This window comes from Triticum aestivum, chromosome 5D (assembly GCF_018294505.1).
Source record: "Triticum aestivum cultivar Chinese Spring chromosome 5D, IWGSC CS RefSeq v2.1, whole genome shotgun sequence".
Lineage (NCBI taxonomy): Eukaryota > Viridiplantae > Streptophyta > Magnoliopsida > Poales > Poaceae > Triticum > Triticum aestivum.
In genome coordinates, this window is record NC_057808.1 from 43,362,834 (window position 1) to 43,375,603 (window position 12,770).

General features: G+C 44.2%; 2 protein-coding genes across 2 annotated transcripts; both read left to right on the forward strand.

Annotated features, from left to right (window-relative positions):
- The first annotated feature begins 434 nt into the window (after window positions 1-434).
- LOC123124231 (uncharacterized) lies at window positions 435-2,544 on the forward strand. Its single transcript, XM_044544891.1, has 2 exons — window positions 435-661; window positions 2,121-2,544. Exons 1-2 carry the CDS (start codon window positions 530-532, stop codon window positions 2,325-2,327), a joined length of 339 nt encoding a protein of 112 aa, XP_044400826.1. The 5' UTR covers window positions 435-529; the 3' UTR covers window positions 2,328-2,544.
- Window positions 2,545-8,387: 5,843 nt separating this feature from the next.
- LOC123120209 (BTB/POZ and MATH domain-containing protein 1-like) lies at window positions 8,388-9,699 on the forward strand. The gene is made up of 2 exons (XM_044540202.1): window positions 8,388-8,392; window positions 8,430-9,699. The coding sequence occupies exons 1-2, from the start codon at window positions 8,388-8,390 to the stop codon at window positions 9,697-9,699; spliced, it is 1,275 nt and encodes a 424-aa protein (XP_044396137.1).
- Window positions 9,700-12,770: the final 3,071 nt, after the last annotated feature.

A 12,770-nucleotide genomic window follows, 5' to 3' on the forward strand; every position in this document is an offset into this window, starting at 1 on the left:
AAAATGTTCATCGTGTATCTAAACATCTTTTAGGATGAGACACTTTTCTAAGATACGTGAGCATTGATTACAAATGCATGGAAATATTTTAAAAGGTGCATGTTTTTTAAAAATCACAAATTATTTTAAATTAAATTTTCTAAAGATCACATGATTTTATAAAATGTAAATGGGTATTTTCAAAATTTATGAACATTTATTAGTTATTACAAAAATTACTTTCGAAAATACATGATAAATAATTTATAATACAGTATAAATAATTTTATATACACTAAGCATTTTTGAAACACACAATGAACAGTTTTCTAATACGAAGAAACATTTATTTATACTAAAAAAGTGTGAACAAGACTTTGTCATTTTGGCGTGGCTGATCCGGAAAATTGGGCTTTGCAAGGCCCGCTTGGCGGGTTCCACTCCATCGTAGTAGTGCGTGACCTAGGACTCATTCATCTCCATCAGGCGGCGGCGACGACTGTGGGAAGAAACCTGCGGGAGGAAGGCCGAGCGGGCAAATCACCCACCGATGGAGGCGAAATCGGCGAGCGGTGCCGAGGAGCGATCCATGTCGATCTCCGTGGCAGAGGAATGCACTGCGGCGGAGGAGGCGCGGATCATCAAGAAGTATCTTTTGGCGGCGTTCATCAGACATGCCTTCGTAAGCCCCATCTCCCTTCCTTCTCCAGTGGCTGAAAGCAATCTCGGCTACTCTGATTGAAGAAACCCTAACCATCTCAATCTTGTCCAGAAATGATTTGGATCCACTTGTTCTGTCCCAACTGACCTGCTTGCCGTCCCAATTAGCCGTGAATTGACATGTAAATATATTGGGAAAACGTATGACTTGTTTCATTCCGGTTCTCCCTCCTCCTTTCTTTTAGGATCAACCACGCATTTTATTTAAGCTCCCACAGCAGGGATTTCGTCTGACAAAACATGTAGAATGCAGTCTGGAGGCTGCAGAAACCAAAACCTATCAGCATCTAGTTGAACACCTTCTCGGGCCAGCACATGAGCCCCCTTATTACCTGATCTCCTAACCCAAGTTGCTCTAAACTATACAAAGGAAAGCAGCATCTTCTTGATGTCCTTAATGATCAGCCCAACAGCATAGAGGTTTGGCGCTTTGTCTGTAAGCATAGCTGCAACACCTTTATTATCCAGCTCCACATGGACTCTTGAAGCTCCTGCTTGAGCCGCCATTTGTATTGCCTTTCGCACCGCAAGAACCTCACCTAGTTCAGGTTCGGCCACCCCCGGGAAGACGCAGACTGCGCCAGATTTTTCTCACCAGCAGTGTGGTGAACATTGCCCTTCTTAGAACTAGGGCTCATCAATTAACTGTGTAACTGTAGTGCATCTATGCTACCTCGGATGTATTTTTCTTTTTGAAACTCTTGGGCAGTGATCTTGCATATATACTTGTCTTTCATCCTGAGCTATGCGTCCTCGTTATTTATCCGGATTCTTTGCTTTTCTTCCTGAAAGAATGATGGTCATAGTTAATTTGTATTGGATTGGGATATTTATACTTGGGGAACAGAAAGTTATTTCATTTCCTTCGCGGGCTCTGCGGCGACAACGAAAAAATAATTTCAATTTTGTTTGCTGTGTGCCTGTGCTATTCACTGTCAGTAATTGATTTCAGAAACTGGCAAAGCTTTGACAATGTAAGAGTTACTTGATAATTAGTCAAGCTGTCATATGTACACAATGATACATCAGTTCATCCTTCACTTGGGAACTTATACCTTTGCTTTGAATCCATATGTTTCATTCTGTAAGCAACCTAGATTAGGCCCTTATTTGGATGCCTCTTATTTAAATCTCGGCTACTCGGATTAAAGAAACCCTAACGACATCTCAACCTTGCCCAGAAATGATTTGGATCTACTTATTCTGTTCCAACTGAGCTGGTTGCCGTCCCAATTAGCCGTGAATTGACATGTAGATAAATTGGGAAAACCTATGATTTGTTTCATTGTGGCTCTCCCTCCTTACATTGTATATAAATTGTAGTATAAATCTTCTTTAACACAAGGTGGGTTTATTACTAGTATTAAACTGCATCAGGTTCATTAATAGGTTAGTCTTTCACCAATTTGTTTCTTTTGCAGAACTTCTTCTTTGTGGTGGTTCTTGCTGGCTACATCATTTGCATGTACGGGGCTCTCAAGTATTATCCACTGCTTTACGCCATCGCGGGGATCGCTTTCATGTCGCCATATTTTATAATGATGCTCAAGATGTTGCCACTTCTCAAGGGTTTCTACATTGAAAGATACGCCACCGACCCCTACCAACGACCAGTCGTGAGGATGTAATGTCTTGTCTAACTAAGGGTGCTTTATCTCACCAGCAGTGAGGTGAACGTTGCTCATCAAAAGACTGCCCCTCTTAGAACTAGTGCTCATCAGTTAACTGTGTAACTGTAGCGCATCTATGCTACCTCGGATATTGATCTTGTATATATACTTGTCTTCCATCATGAGCGCTCTGCGTCCTTGTTATTTATCCAGATTGTTTGTTTTTCTTCCTGAATGATGATCATAGTTAATTTGTATTGGATTTGGATATTTATACTTAGGGAAAAAGAAAGTTATTTCATTTCCTTTGTGGGCTCTGCCGTGGTAACGAAAAATCATTTCAATTTGGTTTGCTGTGTCCTGTGTGCCTGTGCTATTCCCTGTCAGTAATTGATTTCAGAAACTGGCAAGCTTTGATAATGTAAGAGTTACTTGCTAATTAGCCAAGCAGTCATATATACATGATCATCCATCGATTGATACTTGACTTGGGATCTTATAGCTTTAGTACCTTTCTTTGTAAATGCGTACGTATGTTTGATGCTCCGATGTCCAATCTGCCCCACTGTGGTGCCTCTTATTTCTGCAAATAGTGACTAGACTGCCAAGTGTTGGCTCGCTCAAGAAGGTGCTGGGCCGTTCCACATTTTCCTGCATATTTGTCAAATTATGAAATTGATGAAATCAGAAAATACGTTGTTCATCCTATGATTGTTTTTTTTGAGCTGATTCATCCTATGAATTTTTTTTGAGCTGATTCATCCTATGATTGTGAACCAAATAACGGTGGAATTTCAGCCATGATAAGTGCATAGGATCCTCCTTCTAACTGCCACGATACACATAACGGTGAGTAAAGATGATAATATCATTTATGAGTTAGTCAACACAAGACAGTGCCACACACTCTAATTACCTGGAACTTGCAGTATAAATGCAGAACCTTAATCAGCATGATCCTCTGACCTTAGAAGCAAAATAATCGATCTGACCCCTAGGAATCAGATGTCCGATTTGTTTGATCACATATACGTTGAATATAATGCCAGAAAAGGTGCTTGGGTTAGTTTGCAATGCAACGTTTCCCTATATAGTAGTAGTACCTCAGCCTGTTGGAATAAACCAAAACTTGTCCGTGTCCGGATTGAGAACGGATTTGTTGCCGTGTGATTAGATTAGGAAAATACTCGGTTTGAGTTTGAGTCGAGCACGTCTTGCTAGTCCCCTATGTATACGATGATGCTTTGTATCGTCAGTTCGTGAAATAAAGAGAAGCAGGCACGGGGCGTGTGTGGTTTCCAGCGGAAGGATCGGTCAGCTTGTGGTGGCCAGATTCGCTTGCAAGGGAGCAGGATAAGATAATTACACGATAGTACCACATTTGGGGCGGTGGTGGCGAATTGGTACTACTTTTAAAAAAATTTACGTGTCAGTACTACGTTTGGGTCTAACCGTTGCAAATCGAGCTAATCTTCGTATTTCTACGTATTGACGCTGGAACTGACCGCCCGAGCCCGCGCGTCAGCTGCCACGCTGGCGAATCGGCACCCGCTCGCTCGCTCGATAGGTGCGGTCCGGCTCGAACCAGACCGGCCCGTGCTCTGTCTCTCCCTCCTCGCTCGTGCCTTCCTCCTCGCTCCTCTCTCGCCGCCCTCGTCGCCGCCCGCAGCGTTGCCGGACCGGACCGCCGCCGCCCGCCATGGTTTTCGAAGACGAAAGCAGTGAGGAGACGTCCAGCCTGCCGTACATGCACTCGACCTCATCCACGGACGGGCTTAACCTGGTGATTTCCCTTGAGCTAGGTTTAGGGTTAGGGTTTCAGATTTGGGGCTTTTTGATTTGGTTGATTTTGCTGGGTTTTGATTTGGGCATTTTGTTTGTATGAGGTTCGGCAGGTCCCTTTCAGCGTTGAAGAGAAAGGCCTTGGGGCTTAACCAGGTCATCCATCCAGTGTGTGTGCCATCAGTTGGTGGAGGAGGAGCACTAGAAGTTGAGGCACCATACTGCCTTGGGGCAGAGAAAGGCCTTGAAGAATGAGCACCTCTCCCAGCAGTAGATTGAGCACTAGAAGATGCTCTTCCAGATCCTCTTCCACCACCAGCCCTTCTTCCAGCACCTCTGCCAGCACCACTTCCACCACCTCTGCCAGCACTAGCAGAAGCTCTAGGTGTTGCTGAAGCAGTTTTAGGTGTTGCTGAAGCAGCTCTAGGTGTTGCTGCAGGAGCTGTAGGAGCAACACCTCTTCCTTGTGAATTCCTTGCAGCAGGCTTGGAAAACAATTCAAAGGAAACACACTTAATAATACTACAAGTAAGAAATGTACAAGGGACAAAGGTATTTAAAAGAAACATCAAAGTGAAGAACTAGTTCAAAGGGCTTACCACATGTTTGTTCTTTCTTAAGGCCAACTCAGGTTTCAACTGTTTAAGGCAGCTTGTGTATTTATGCCCTTGTAATCCACAATTGCTACAAGTTATTGTCCCCATTCTTGAGGTGGACTTTGGCTTTGGAACTTCAAATTTTCCCTTTATCCTCTTCTCTTTCTTTCTTCCTTTCTTGACTTTAAATGCTGGAGGTTCTATGTCTGGACCTGGGGTCTTTGTCCAGTCATGCTCACCAGGGACAGGATATATCATTGGTTCATATGCTGCCAAGTAATATGGTTTCTTGAAAAATTTGCTTACATAGTCCTCTGGAAACCTTTTTGCCTTGTTAATTGCTGAGATGGCATGGTTACATGGGACTCCACTGAGGTCCCACTTTCTGCAACCACAGGTTTCAAGTTCCAAATTGACAGCATGTGTTTGCTCCCCACTAGTTACTTGCCACAAGTTAACACCTGCTTGAATGGGTTTGCAGTACCTGACCCTTTCCTTCTCAATCTCCAACTTCTCACTGTAATGTGGTGTGATCTCCCATCTAACTTCCTTTCCACTCTCTCTATTCCTGTGCCACCTAACCATCTGCTTATCCTTTATGCCACCACACATAGTTCTTATTGGTTTTTTCCTATGATCTAGGATGTACTTGTTAAACACCTCAGACAAATTGTTGACAACCAAGTCAGTCTTGCAATTTGTGTCAAATGCATGCCTAGCCCAGGTTTTCTTGGGTATTGCACTAAGCCACTGCCAAGCTTCCTCACTCTCAGCTTTGAGATCATCCATTGCTATATTAAATTTGTGTTCATTATATGCATAACTGGCATTATCCATGCACTTCTTAAGGTCTTCCCCCCTAAAGCCAGCATTTTGGAAGTTTGCATATATGTGTCTTAAGCAGAATCTTTGATTACTGTTAGGAAAAACTCTATCAACTGCAAACAGTAGCCCCTGGTGCACACAATTTAAACAGCTAAGCTACTGTCTAATACACATGTAAACACATATTTAGCAGGCAATGCAAGGTGGATAGACATACCTTCTGTCTGTCAGACATTATAGTATATGGACCATACTGTCCAACTTCTCCTCCAAGACAAATTTTCAGTTGGTGTAGAAACCAGCACCAGTTTGCTTTGTCCTCTTGTCCAACAATGCCAAATGCCAGTGGGTATATGTTGTTATTGCCATCTCTACCAGTGGCAGCAAGGATTTGTGCACTAGTGGTTAGCTTGATAAAACATCCATCAATACCTAAAACAGGAAGTAAACATAACATGTTAAATGCATTTATATGTGCAAGCTATTGAAACTAACAACATCAAAGTAGTGTACAAGCTAAAATAAACTAACCAATGAATGGTCTACACCCTGTAGAAATCCCTCCCTTGCTCCATTGATGCAGTAAAACATGGCATGGAATCTGGGTCCTGGATGTGGGATTTTTTCAGTGGCTCTTGGAGTTACAGTGCTGACTACAACTCTACTCCCAGGGTTTGTATCCATGACAGTCTGAGCATAGTCTCTCAGCCTTGGGTATTGCTTCTTATGATCTCCCAACACAGCCTCAATAGCTAGGTTTTTTGCCCTATATGCCATAGCCTTGGGCACATCCACACCATACTTTTCCATGCATGCATCAATAAGTGTATGTATGCTAGTAGTGACATCAGATCTGAATAGTGGCTCATATTGCTTTGCAAGCCACTTGGCACTTACCCTGGTTGTTTCAGTTGAACTAGGGCAAGTGTGTTGTAATCTCATCTTCTTAATTGCAAAAGTGTTTTCCCCTTTTATAACAGCTGCCACAATGCAGAACTTGCATTGTGAATTCTTGCAATGCACAATGATCCTCTTATCTGAGTTCCTGTGATACTTGAAGTCTCTGCACTGAGTGATGTGCAAGCTCAACAAAGCATCTCTGAATTGATGTTGATCTATGAAACACATTTGCAGTTGTAGTTGTTGGTGTGGTTGCTCCAAATCCTCATTGTACCATACTCTAGGTGGCCTCTTCTTTGCCCTGCTCTTCCTTCCTTTAGGTAGCACAAATGCTAGTGGCTGAAACCCATCATCTTCACTGTCCTTCAGTAAACTATTATCTTCTTCATTTGATGATGGTTTCCAATCAGGTTGCACTTCTTCTAAAACACTGGAATGTGACCTTGTTGTTGGTCCCCTCCTTACTTGCAGCTTCTGCTTCTTCTTTGCTGGCACAGATATTTTTTCTTCCTCTTCTGGAACAATAGGGTCATCATCCTCCAAATCAAATAATTCCTCTACCTCTGTGTCACCCTCATAATGCACTTGTTCCTCCTCCTCTATTTCTTCTTCTGATTCTTCATCCTCTGTTTCTTCTTCATGTTGTTCTTCTACTTCTTCCTCTATCTGTCTGTTTGCCTCTTCCATCTCCATGTCTTCAGCATCATTCATTTCCTCATTATAGTTAGGCCTTAAATCCCCAATATAATAAGGGTTAGTGTCACTGTCATATTGCCCTTCAGATGAAGATGCAGAACTGCCATCATAGCCATCTTGTTCTTCTTCCACAACTTCTTTTAACTTTGGATTTAGAACACTCCTGCTCTCTTATGTTAAAACAGCAGGGCCTACAGCTGCAATAGAGCAGCTACTCTGACCTTCATAAGCTACACCTTGCTGATCAACAACATACACAGGAGGATCAGCCAGATCATAAACCACATGCTCAGAATAAACAATTGCATCTAATTTTTGCTTCTCTACAAAACCCTTTTGTGCTAAACTGACAGCTGGTGGACAAGCCCTAAATAGCAAATTAAGCACCAAACTCTCCTCATTCTGCCTCTTGATCAACTGTAGTTTAACATTACTATCAACCAATTCCAAACCCTGCTCTCCTGGGGTCTCCATGTAAAACTGCAGTGAATTATCAATACTAAAGCCTTGTGTTTCCATCAATGCAACCATATTCAGATATGTCACATCTGAACAACTTAACTTCCTCTCTAATAGATCATTATTGTCAAAATAGATCCTAACATTCCATATGTCTTCATATAAACTACAATTCACATGCAATTTGCCTAATCAATACACTATAACCCTAATTAGCAAATAAATAAGAAGAAAAAAAAGACAGAAACATAAACTTACAGGACGCCGCCGAGCCCGTGGGTCAGCTCGTGGCTATTGCTAGGGTTCGCCACCCATTGTTGTGCCAGCCGTACCCGCTGCTCCATGCACAGTGCGGGCTCCATGAACTCGTCGTTGTCGCTGGAATACTCAGAGCTCGAGTAGCCGTCGCCGCCCTCGATTGGAGATCTCCCCTCGATTCCTCCTGCCGCGCCGTTGCCGAAGAAGGGAATGTTTGCGCCGCCACCATCGTCATTGCCGCCACCACCGCCCGGGGTCGCCGCCGCCATTGCCGTAGAGACGCGCGAGGGAGCTAGGGTTCGTCGACGAACAGAGGAAGAGAAGAAAGGAGAGGGAGAGACAGAGCACGGGCCGGTCCGGTTCGAGCCGGACCGCACGTATCGAGCGAGCGGGCGGGTGCCGATTCGCCAGCGTGGCAGCTAACGCGCGGGCCCGGGCGGTCAGTTCCAGCGTCAAACGTAGAAATACGAAGATTAGCTCGATTTGCAACGGTTAGACCCAAACGTGGTACTGACACGTAAAATTTTTCAAAAGTGGTACCAATTCACCACCACCACCCCAAATGTGGTACTATCGTGTAATTATCTCGAGCAGGATCGATCAGCAGTAGGCTTCGCCATGAGCTGCGGTTTCATCAGCCTGGAGAAGCTTCGTCGCCGTCGTCGTCATCGCGTGCCGCCGCCCGAAGACCTCGGCGAGCACGGCCAGAAGCAACGTCCAAGTCCAACACAGCCCATCCGAAAGTCACGTCCAAGTCCAACACAGTCCAAGTACAGTCAGTGGCAGAGCGTCCGAAAGTCACGTCGGCCATTGTAGCCCAAGAAGAAAGGAGGACGCATGTGATCAAGATCGATGGGTACTCAAGGACCAAGGAGCTTCTTAGGATTGATGAGTTTACCACGTCTATCCCTTTCATGGTCGGAGATCGTAACTGGGCTGTGAGGATTTACCCAAACGGTTACAAGGCACCTGGTTACGTATCTGTATATCTGATTCTTGATTCGGCTGATGCCAAGGACGTGAAGGCGAAATTCACCTTTAGCTTACTTGACAAGGGTGGAGAACCAGTGCCTTCATGCATCAAAACTGTGACGGAACATATCTTCCCAAGCAAAGGTTACGGTTATGGTTTCCCAGAGTTTATCAAGCAGGAGGATTTGGAGCGATCGGCGCATCTAAGAGGCGACAGTTTCAGAATCAGGTGCGATGTCGCCGTGGTGAAGATGATCCGCAGCCAAGAGACGCACGCAAACGAGTTCGTTGTGGTTCCTCCAAGCGACTTGCATCAGCAGCTCGGTGGCCTCCTGAGAAGCAATGATGGAGCAGACGTGACCTTTCGAGTCGGTGGCGATATATTCTCGGCTCATAGGTCCGTGCTCGCCGCTCGCTCACCGGTCTTCAAGGCGGAGCTCTTTGGAGACATGAGGGAGAAAGCCGGTGACCCTATCGAAATTGATGATATAGAAGCTGATGTGTTCAACTCCTTGCTCCATTTCATCTACACGGACTCACTCCCTGAGAGCACTAATGAAGGTGCAACACAAGACGATGTAGTGACAGCTAGCCATCTACTAGTAGCGGCGGACAGGTACGGCATCGAGAGGCTGAAACTGATATGCGAGGAGAAACTGTGCAATAATATTGACTGCAACATGGTTGCAACTAGTTTGGCTTTGGCCGAGCAGCACAGTTGCGATGGGCTCAAGGAGGCTTGCTTTGAGTTCCTTGCCTCTCCGTCCAATCTGGAGATGGTGATCACAAGTGATGGTTACCAACATCTGAAAAGCAGTTGCCCATCTGTTCTCAAAGAGCTGATTGCTAGACTGTTGCCTGCTGAGCTGACAGCAGCCAGGGATATTATCAGGTCAATGTAATCACCCCATCAAGTCAACTTGGTATCTCTTTTGTAGCTCGCCCGTGAATGTGGCAGAACAAAAAAGATATCTATTTGTGCAAGTAGAAGGGGTTTTTTGGCTCCTGTATTCTGTGTTTTCTATATACCTTGTGTATACAATTCAACTGCTGTGTGTAGAGACGAATCCTGTTTTTCCCCTGCTCTATCTTGTGTTGTGGGCTTGTGGTTGCAATCCTCTACTTGTTCTATCCTACTTAAAACATGCGTAATTGTAAGTTACTGCACGATGATCCCCATTTCTTCTGTTTTGGAGGTGGAAAATATCAAATATTATTGTAGTTGGAAGTGAAAAATATCATCTCTATGTTTCCTGAGTTTGACATTGCGGTTTCTCTTGATTGAAGTGATCATTTCTCTTGATTGAGAGTTTTTAGCAGGAACTGAGATTAAGCGGGTTCAATGTAGGGTCATAAACTCTACAAACCACCTCCTTTTTTTGAAAAAAAGGATAGTACCACCGGAGTATGCGTCGAGTGATGCACACAACCAAGTATTATTGATTATCCATCAACAATGCAAAGCAAAGTCAAGCATTGATACCAAATGAACCAGCTTATAGAATATGAAAAAAAATGAAAAAAAATAATAAGGGCAACTGTCAAGCAGCAGAATCCCCATAATAACACCACAAATCTTATGCCATGCAACCGGACAACAAAGAGCCTTCAAAAAGGGATCATCGCATGCGCGCTGATATTGACGAGTTCAATCAAAGGTCATACATAGGATTTTCATCCCGAAGAAGAGCTTCAAGCCAACACCTTCAACAAGGTCATGGCGAAGGTGTGTCAACAATGCTTGATCTAGCTGGAGAGACAATATCATGAGTTTTAACCCGAACAGAGCGCATCGATAGCCCATTTTGATTCAAACTACATTGCAAACGCCGGAAAAACATTATAGATGGCAAAATTAGGTTAAAACTACGTTGCATAACATGAATATAAACTAGTCGATTTGAACGAAATAATAAAAACAAACAAACATTATTTGTTTTCCTCCGCCTCTATTTCAGCCTCGATAATCTCCCAGTTCACACCGCACGGGCTGGAGCCGCAGTCGGCGTCGTTCGACGAAAGCTCGATCACTTTCTCCCCCCTCTCCCCGGACGACATGATCTCGTCCTCATCGGCAAGGCCCTTCTTGTACACCTTGAGCCGCCAGCGCTCCTCGGCGACGAGCTCCGGATAGATCCGGCGGAGCTCGGCCATATACTCTTCATCGGTGTGTGCCACTTCAAGCCACTCGAAGGCCTCCTGGTTATCCCGCAGATCACGGGGTGACCACATGAGGGTCAATGTTGGCGAACGTCGAGACCTCGCGGCTGCCAATGGGGAATTTAATCTTCTCCCGGTTGTTGTAGAGGGCCAATCCTTCTTGTCATACGCCCTAGCCGCCAACTCAGCCAATTGGAAGGATCCCAGCTAGTACCAGATGCGGGTGTCCGTGACCTTTATTTCAGACATTCATGTCCCCCTCGGCCGTTGCCGCACGCCATGGTACATCTTCTTCTTCGATGGCATTAGGTCGGCAAAGGAGTGGGAGGTAAGGTGCCGCAACGTCCTCAACCTCGAGTCGGCTGCACACCACTGCGTGGATCTACGCTTCAAATCGGCGGCGGCGACCTCCATCGGCTAGATCCAGCAATTTCGGGGTGTCTGCGGCCGATTGGAAGCATGGGCGGAGGTGTGGGATGGTTGCAGTGCGGGCCAGAGGGCCGACGGGTGATTTTGGGTGGATTTGTGCGTCGGTAGTGCGGGTGAGAGAGAGGAGCAGTGCGGGGAGGGCATATTTTTTTCCGGAGAAGATGCACTGCTCGAGTAAATATAAGGGGTGGCTACGGCGATGAGTAAAATGTTTACTCCACTAAAGTGGATAAGGGATTGGCTAGGTGCCGTTTTACACCTCAAAATCACAATTTTACTCCTCTAGAGCCTTTTAGTGGATCGTCTAGAGATGCTCTTACATCATAAGATAATAATGTCGAGGGGAAGGAAAAAAAATTCAATTACCTCAACGATATATATAAGTATTTTTTTTGTAGGAATGATATACGTAAGTATTAACCCCTGAAGAATCACACATAGACAAAAGGTATGTAAATAATTGGACAGGAAACTTTAGGACAATCTATTTCCAGCAAGAGTTTCCGGAGTCAAGTATAAGAGTTCTACTTGCATGTTGCATACATACCCAAATCAACAACACTACTAAGTAATAGCAAAAATTGTGCAAAGAAAGAAAACAAGCATGTGTGGTCAAAGAAACAATAGTTGCAGGGATGGTTCTAAATTCAAGCATGTGATTTCCACGAGTCGGGATACTATTAAAACATATTGTGTGTTTCAAAACAACTGATTAATTGAACATATCCATTGTTTTGGAAACTAACATCAGTAAGGGATTGGAGATCTCTTGAACTTGTTGCCATTTACAGGCTGAAAACGTCCACTATATTTTTTAACTATTTAATTTTTGGCAGACCTGTTTAAAGCCGCTCCCAGTGGGAGTCAAACACAGGACGTACAGTGCTACTAAGGTCGCAGCAACTAGGGTACATGCCTGTTGGCAAATGTCCACTGTATTCCAGGCCGTGTTGAACAAAAGTTAGGTAATCAGACACAGCACGCAGACAAAAACAAACCGGCTTTAGGCATATAAAATATATAGTCTAGCTCAGGGTGGGTAGCAGCTCGGTAGCTTCACCATTTTCAACATGGTGGTATGCGAGATAATGGTTCACTTAAGGCAAGTGTTGAAATTCATTAAATATATGCAAACATCCAATGAAACGAGCAGCGTAAATTTAGATATTGATCCATGCTCATCCAGTTGACAGATTACGTAATTATACTGTGATTTTTCCCTTACTAGTTTTGAACATTGTAATAGGGAGGCGAATAAGGTCGCTCATGAACTTGCTAGGTTAGCGAAATTTTCAGATAGTAGGGACTGGTTTGAGGAGCCTTTAGATGAGATTGTACCTTTTATTGTAGACGATGTAACAATTATTTCTAATTAATAAAGTTT

Bases quoted from the DNA above. Each gene is read 5' to 3' on its own strand.
- LOC123124231 (XM_044544891.1), top strand. From the start codon at position 530: ATGGAGGCGAAATCGGCGAGCGGTGCCGAGGAGCGATCCATGTCGATC. The intron at 662-2,120 runs GTAAGCCCCATC...TTTCTTTTGCAG, and splicing joins CGTTCATCAGACATGCCTTC to AACTTCTTCTTTGTGGTGGT.